The sequence below is a fragment of the Centroberyx gerrardi genome, chromosome 18, assembly GCF_048128805.1.
Source record: "Centroberyx gerrardi isolate f3 chromosome 18, fCenGer3.hap1.cur.20231027, whole genome shotgun sequence".
Lineage (NCBI taxonomy): Eukaryota > Metazoa > Chordata > Actinopteri > Beryciformes > Berycidae > Centroberyx > Centroberyx gerrardi.
In genome coordinates, this window is record NC_136014.1 from 11,942,527 (window position 1) to 11,951,050 (window position 8,524).

General features: G+C 43.9%; 1 protein-coding gene across 3 annotated transcripts in view; it reads right to left on the bottom strand.

Moving 5' to 3' along the window:
• The window catches only part of LOC139926156 (testis development-related protein), a 404,183-nt gene extending 396,197 nt beyond the window's left edge, over positions 1 to 7,986 (bottom strand). For 2 of the 3 annotated variants that reach the window (XR_013507442.1, XM_071917764.2), the window contains exons 1-2: positions 7,631 to 7,986; positions 2,622 to 2,687 (exon numbers count right to left, since the gene is read on the bottom strand). Coding sequence is in view for 2 of the 3 variants with exons in the window: in XM_071917764.2 (XP_071773865.1) it covers positions 2,622 to 2,687; positions 7,631 to 7,717 (153 nt within the window). In the remaining variant the exon portion in view is untranslated. The remainder of the gene's footprint in view (positions 1 to 2,621; positions 2,688 to 7,630) is intronic. The other variant, XM_071917766.2, reaches the window with a different exon arrangement.
• Between the last annotated feature and the right edge of the window lie 538 nt (positions 7,987 to 8,524).

Below are 8,524 nucleotides of genomic sequence, written 5' to 3' on the forward strand. Positions count from 1 at the left end.
TCTGTAATGGATGTGATTTAAAATGTAGTGAAGTACAATACTTCAGTAAAAACATATTTAAGTAAAAGTAAAATGCATGAAAAAAGTACACAAAAATGGTACTCAATTACAGTAATGTGAGTAAATGTAATTAGTTACTTCCACCCTTCATGTGTGTGTGTGTGCATGCATGCGTGCAAGTGCGTGCACACTTGTCTGCCTGTAGCTAAATTCAGGCTTTGTGCGTATGTGCAGGCATGCATGTGCGCACATACAGAGACCTGCGCATTCAGTATTCTCTGCAGCATTAACCTGCAGGCCTCTGGATCCAAAGCAGCTCAGTGCCCAGTAATCTCTTTCTGCCCCAGCCAGCCAGCCAGCAGGCAAACCAAGCCGCTCACTCAGCTTTACCTCCAGCTCCATGCCTGGCAGAACAATAGAGCTCTTATTGGACCGAATTCTTCCATCCATACCTTAGAGATGGAGCTGCGAGATTAAAGAGGCATTTCACCCAACACCGTTCAACAGCCTTTTAATTTTGGAAATATTCTATGAATCGTGGATATCAGACACAATAATGGCAAGTTTTCTGGAGACAGGATGAGGTGTCTGGGTTTTGGAGGCTGTGTGAAAGCCCTTTAAGTGGATGGGTTCAGATCCAACCATGACCTTTGTCCTCTTTCTTGTGTCTCTCCACTGTACGCTTTGTTAGAAAAGCAGAAGCACCATTAAAAGGGTAATTCAAAATCTCTAGACCTGGACTCAACCTGTGACAGACAATGGTAACTTCCTATTCTTTGATGCCAAAGCTGAAGACTCCATGTTCCACTTTGTGCTTATCCTAATATGAGCACTAACCGACTGCAGCCTTCCATACTGACAGGGCAGCTGCTGCTATTTTCAGCTTTGTTTTTCTTCCACGGCGATTGTTCCCTTCCAAAGGCCCAACTCCTCGAAAGAATGCTGCGTTTCCTTCCCTTCTCCAGCCCAGCCAGCCCCGTCCTCACTTACAAACAGGACAGGTTATGGAATAGCGACATGTCCTGTGAACCGAGTCGGCCACAGTAGCTTTAGAGTAGGCAGCCGGCCAGAGAACGGCGACAATACGTAGCGTGTGAGGTTTACACTCCAGCTTTACATGCTCAGGAGACATGTGGTAAACAGTTTAGACACGGCCGCACCTTTGAGTAAAGAGTCGTCAGCACAGATCATGAGACATAACGTTATCTGTCATGACCAAACACACAGCAGCACACACTCGCACTCACACCAGGGTTGGGGCCATTCATGAATTGAATTGAGAATGCATGGTAAATTCCATTTCAATTCCTGGAGTAGGAATTGGAATGGCACCCAGCTCTAAGGAAACAGAATTGGAATTGAATTGGAATGACAGGAAACAGAATTAAATTCCATGAAATTCCATGAAATTCCACTTCTAGGAGAGGATGCCTTGGTTGCCTCGCTGATGTGTTTATTCATGAACTGACCCCAACCCTGCTTTACACACTGTTTGAACTGAGCACAGGCACAGATAGTTGAGCTATAGTTGCACTTGTCATCAAACCCACATCATAAAGCCCTTATTTACATATACAAAGTTTACAGAGCGAAGATGCAACTGAACAAGCTCATCAGTGTGAGCGCACACACACACACACACACACACACACACACACACACACAAACACACACAAACCACTCTATCCTTATGAGGACTTTCCATCCATTTGTTCCCTAATTCCCTAACCACTCCAGCACATGCCTACACTTAACCCTTACACTAACCTAATCCAATACTAATTCTAACCTTAACCCTAAACCCAAGTCCAAATCTAACCTAAACTTAATCTTAACCCTTACTCTAACCCAATCATAATTCTAACACTAACCCTAAACTCTCAACCCTAAACTTTCCCCTTGAATAAGTGAGGACTGACCAGAATGACCTCACTTTGCAAAAATGACCTTACTACTTACTACAGACTCAAACTGGGTATCACAAGGATAAAAGTTCAAGAACACACATACACACACACATATGCGCGCACACACACATACACACCATAACAACAAACAAGACAGTTTCCCAGTGATAAAGTGAAGGATAAGGTAGGGGATGATAGCCGACTGCTGGCCTGTTTACAGATAAACACTGCAGCCTCAGCACTGCTCCGCTCCCTCCTGCTTCACCTCAGCTGTTTTGTAGTCTGACAAGGAGAAACTTGTGTGTGTGTGTGTGTGTGTGTGTGTGAGAGAGAGAGAGAGAGAGAGAGAGAGAGTGTGTCTGGATTAGGGGGTTGAGGTGGCTAGAAGGATGTGGGTTTTTCAGTAATGGAAGATTGGCTGTTGATAGGGTTACATAACTATGAATGTGTGATTATGTGTGTGTGTGTGTGTGTGTGTGTGTGTGTGTACAGTAAATGCAACTGTGAGGGAGAAGATAAGAGTGTGTAGGGCGGGTACAGATGTGTGTGTGTGTGGGGGGGTATGTATTGTGTAAAACTGAAATGGAAAGAATGTGAAAGGAGAGGGCAAATGAAGAGAACATTTGGGGGTAGATAGCTAGTGCGTGTGCGTGTGTGTGTGTGTGTGTGTGTGTGTGTATTATATCTAAATAGCTGTGGCGTTGTGCTGTTTACCTTGGATACCGGACTGACAGCCTCCTCCTCCTCCTCCTCCTCTTCCTCTCCTTCTATGTCTTTGTCCTGAGACACACACACATACATACACACACACACACACACACCAGCGGTGAGTAACACAAATAGCAACTACCCCCCAACACAAACACACACGCACTATATACATACACTACACACAGCAGGGATGCTGTGTGTGGAGTGTGTGCAGGCCTTCCTGTAAGAGAGAGGCTAACCTATTTCTAGAGCTGTAACATAAACACACAGTGTTTGGAAGGTGGGATGGAGGGAGGAAGGGAGGAAGGGAGGATGGAGGAACGAGGGGAAAGCCACTGAACTCAGAGGGAAGAGTTAAACAAAGGAAGAGAGAAAACAAATCCTGTCACCTATGACCCGTTCCCCCGTAGGAGACAGCTTTTGCATTTGAAGGAAAAAGGAAAAAAAATATGGGGGAAATAAAAATCACTACAGTTGGTTAAACCATATGAACAAGGCAGCAAGAAGTCATCAGACAGCTGAACTGAGCCTGAGCTTAGCGAGGTGAAGCCAGAATTCCTGTAAAATGATCAAAGCTTTAAGCAGCACTGCTACAGGACCACAGCAGAGAGAGAGAGAGAGAGAGAGAGAGAGAGAGAGAGAGAGAGAGAGAGAGAGGTTGGACATGCCTGAGCAAAGTCTTCTGGGTCTCCGCCACCTGAGCTGATCAAAGACACACACTCTCACACACATACTGATGACTACTGACTAGAGTGTAAAAGCATTAACAACCAGGAACAGAGGGAGAGGGGGAGAGAGAGAGAGAGAGAGAGAGAGTGAGACAGAGGAGCGGGGGGTTGAGGGAAGGGGGTGAAAGAAAGTCTGGGTCTGTAAATGCTTCAGGGGGAGAGAGTAGTGTTTCGGCAAACGCTCCTGACAACAGAAAGCAAGAGTTTTGCTTTTGCACCTGGGGGGGGGGGGGAGGAGGGGGGGCTCTCTTTCCCTCTTTCCCTCTCTCTTTCTCTCTCTCTCTCTGTGTGTGTGTGTGTGTGTCACTTTTGGCACAGCATTGTCTGATAAAAGCCAGATTACCAGGCGAGAAAGACGCACGGCGAATTCTAACGCCGAAAGTTCAAAAACTAAGCACCATCCGTAATTACGCAAAAGCCCTCCGTCACACTCCGGCAGGCCTCCACCTCCTCCAGACCCGCTGCCTCTGAAAACACTATATTGCATTTAACATGACACAGAGGGCTTTCCGATAAACCCCATTTTTACCCCGGCGTCACGGATTATGACGATTTAATTTGGCCCTGTGAGGCAAAAAGACTCCCGTTTGATCCCCCCCCCCCCCTTCCATCTTAAACCTCTCCCCTTCAGCAAAGGATCAGCTCAGCTATTTGTCTCTCTCCCTCTCCTCTTCTCATGATTTACAGCCGTTCGATGCGAAGACGTCTGAAGTTCTGATCTGTAATATAACGATCCGGCTTCACAGAGAGGGGTATAACAGTGGAATTAGAGCGGCGCTATTGAAGTATTCAGGTGTTGTTATGCCGCTTTAAGCCGGCGTCAAACGAGCACACACACACTTACACACACACACACACACACACCTGCCTCTCACAGCCTGTTGAAGTTCAACGGAGAGTGGTGGGAAAGCAAGCTGTGGCACGGGTCTAGTAGCCCTAAAGCACTGTGGAGGGAGGGGGGGGAGGAAGGGAAAGATATTAACTTCAAATCCTTTGTTCTCTCTCTCCTCGCTTCATGCTCTTTCGCCGTTTTCTGACTGTCTGACTGTATCTGTGTTCGTTTCTCTCTCTCTCTCTCTCTCTCTCTTTCTCTCTCTCTATCTCTCTCTCTCTCTCTCTCTCTCTCTCTACTACCTGCCCTGTCGATTTCAATTTCATCTTGCTGTATTGGCACGGCATGTAAATCCATCTGTGTTGGCAAAAGTGTATAACGGGGGGAAACTGTACATAAATAAAGGAAAAAGAAAGAGAAAACATCTTGGAATAAAATAACAATAAAAGTACATTTAATGTAATAATGCAATGTAATGTTTAAAGAAAATGCAAGTTCATTATTTGCCCTATAATATATATGTTGCACATGTGGTATGTTTGTATAAATACATTCATGTGAGAAACTCATAATATTGCATGTTGTAATATTATCCCTTCGCCCACTTACACAGTATACATACATAACATTCAAGTACCAAAAATTTTAACATTTCATTTTGATGGTTGTCTGTGTCTGTATCTGTCTCAATTCAACTCAAAGAAGCTTTATTGGCATGGCAAAACATATTTATATCAAAAATTCAAAAAATGCTCAAAACAATCTCTCTCTCTCTCTCTCTCTCTCCCTCTCTCTCTCTCTCTCTCCCTCCTACCTTTCCCTCTCTCAACAGCAGCCAGTTTGCCAAGGGAAAGATTTGAATAAAACGGAAGGGGAAAGATTGAATGTTCAGACTGTGTTGTCATCATTTCTGGCCTGATCCCGGCTTCATTCCGCCCCTGTTCGCAGCGCTTACGTTTTATGCTCCGACCCCCTGACCCCTGGATGTATTTTACTGCCGTGGCGACTGGGGGAGACCTCCCTGATGACTTTCCCAGCAATCCCAAGGAGAAGCCGCTGGCCTGTTCTCAGACCAGCTCTTAGGGCCCAAACAGTCGTAGTGACCACTGGGAACAGAGTCACAAACTGACCTCAAAGCAGCTCTTAAGGGGTAAAGGCCACATGCGTTGGTTCCCAGGATGGGAGTTGGGAACGCCCAATCAAATCCAGCCAAGGGCCACAGATCTTGACATTATCACAACAACACATGACAAATGCTGGGAATCGGTGTTGGTTGATATTCCCAATTGCCTACTAAATGACACATTTATCAATCCAGTCTATGTTATATCACATTAGTGAAGCAGAAGCCAATGAATAAAATCAACAGTGGCCATGGTTTGTCACTAGTGTAAACAAAGTCGCTAAAAATAAGAATTAAGGGAAACTTAAAAAATTAAATTAAAAAATGCTAACCTTTTTCTTTGACCTCACTCTTTGACCTCTTTGACCCCCCCTTTATTTTTTTCTGATATGTGAATGTGTAGTCTTACAAATTAGAGTAGTAGAACAAATCACCTATTTGTCTATTAATTAACTAAGTTTCTGGATGCCTTGTAGGAAAATGAGTTGATTTAATACACACACTTAAAAGATTTATTTTTAGAGGTTCAGAGATCTCCATCCAAGAAGGCAGACAACACTCTCTCTGTAAAACCATGATATGTGGCACAGTTAAAATATGTTAAGAAGATCTTGTATTTTAAAAAAATGATATATGAGAAAATATCCAGCAGCTGGTAAATTCATCATATACATGATCCAGAGATTGTGTGTTTAAATTCAATGCAGAACCATTTGGAATCATATTGGAAGTCATACATTGTTACATTAGCAAGACAAATGAATTTGAGGATCTGAAGGGAAGAAGGTCAACAGTTACACTTAATTATAATTTATTGGTAGCTAGAACCGTGTTCCAAAGATTAAAGGTCTAAAGTCTAAAAGTTAGAGTCTACATTGGAAAGTAGATTCCAAGGTGGTTGCACTTTTTTGCCGCAGCTGAGTGGAAATGTCACTCTCAAGACATTTCTCAGTGCATGTGTGTGTGTGTGTGTGTGTGTGTGCGTGCGTCCTCTTATCATGCATTGTCCCCTATCCGCCCCCCAACACCCTGACAGAACCCAGCTGCCTGCAAGTGCTGATACGGGGACGCTTGGACCGCACACACTGCTGCTATACTCACCTGGGACAAGGGTGTGTGTGCGTGTGTGTGTGTCTGTGGATGCAGGGGGAGGGGGGGGGGGGGTCTTGTCAGAAAGGCAATCTCCTTATCTATCACCCCTTGTTTCCCCACAACATGCTAGAAGACAAACTCCTTTTCCCAAATGACTGAGAATAAATACTGCAGCTTCCATACTTGCATAATCACAACAAAGAGACAAACATGAGCCGTTCACTCGTGACAGACAAGTGCCGGGTCAACCTCAACCATAGCCTTTAAAGATAGAGGAAACTAATGGATTTTTTAAGGCTATTTGAGTGTAAATTCTTCCACAGCCAAAGGGAATCACTGTAAAAATCACTATAATATTCCTATAGGAACTTATACTGTCTCTGTGGGACTCTTTTTTTAATCTCCTATGGTATCACAATACTATTCCTATAGGGCCTTATAGTTTATCTGTCATATTTGTACAGTATTCTTCCAAAATGTGTGTTAGGATTACTATAGTTGTGTTTCCTCTGACCTCTCAGTGCATTTTCTCTCACTCTCTCCAGCAGCTGACATGACATCTGACTTTACACACTTGTCCTCCTCCTCCTCCTCCTCCTCCTCCTCCTGCACAACCATGACAGCATCTTGGCTCTTCTCACATTGTAACATCTGCTTCATAACAAACTTAAAAGTAAACCTGGTCACTTTTTAGGGGCATATGCAAAAAAAAAAAAAGTAGTAATTTCATAGAAAATGTAAGAAGGCATTATAAATCATAGTCATTATAGGCCTATCAGAACCTGTGCACAACGTTTATCCTGCATAATTCATATACACTGCAAAAACATCCTTCTTAACAAATCATGTAGTCTGGTATTAAGTCTTAAAATGGTATTTTCTTTTTTTTTTTTTAAGTAGAAAACGTCTGCCACTGGGGCGTGATAATTCCACTTTCCAATACAAATCCACTTGTTTCCAGAAGTTTCTTGCTACTAGTAAAGTGAGCTGCCTTATTCGTTTCGAGACACTGACACTTGTTTCTGGGGAGAAAAAAAAAGAAAAAAAAAAAAGCCTGAAACAAGTGAAACTGTACTGGGAACAAGTGGAATTTGCTCATCTCCCACTGTCAGAGTTTTTCCAGTTATTTTTTAGAAAAAATAACCCTCTAAGGCCTAATATGAGACTGTAAAGATGGACATTTTTTTTGGAGTGTATGTTGTTTGTGTTTCCTTGTGCCATCTGTCTGTCTCATTACCTTATAGGAGTGATGATAGTGCCAGGACATGTCGTCTTCCTCTGACGCATAATCCACCAGCACTTTGCTCTTGCTTTTCTTGAACATATCTCCTCTTGTCGCTGAAACAAGCCCGTCTTGTTCTTGGGAGAAGTCGCCTGCTTTCGGCTCAAACTACAGTTCACAGCGGATCCCGAGGTGTCCGGTCCCGCTTTGCCCGTTTTCTGGAGAGATCGCAGCGACGCACCGCCGACCACAGCGCGTTCTGGTGTTTTGCTTATTTTTATTTTTTTTCTTCTACTGCACCGAATCCGGGAGAGTCTTTCTATGAAAACAGCTCATTCACTGAAATAGGTGCCAGGAGCTGCAAGGCTCGACTTCTTTGAAATGACGCCTACTATTCGTTTCATAAGTGTTTGGCGTGTTTTTGATGCGTTTTTTACGCAGCCTCGACCACCTGGACCTTTACCCGTCGCTCCTCCCATATCCCCCCTTCTCTTCTCTTGTTCCTCTAAGTTGCCATGGCAGGAGGAGGAAGGGAAGGGGCCATGCTTTACTTTTCATCTCTGGCCAATGCAAACATAAAGCCATGCGTTCATGCATAATAATGTTACTTTTTTTTCCCACAGGCCAAAATGAGCTGTCACATGGAAAAACACCTAACTTCAGACAAAAGGCAGGTAGCGGATACACTCAGTGAACCATTTCACCTCTTCAGTTCCCATAGACCAGTCCATTTGGCAGGTGAATAAACTGACCTTGTGTGTTTGTTACAAATATATTGCATGCTGGGAGATTATGGTCGGTTGTCCCATGGGATCATGACACAGTGGTTTGGTCTATTTCCTTCATCAGTGGTTCCCAAACTGGGGTCCAGGGCCCACTAGGGGACCTTGAAAGAGTCATGGGGGTCCT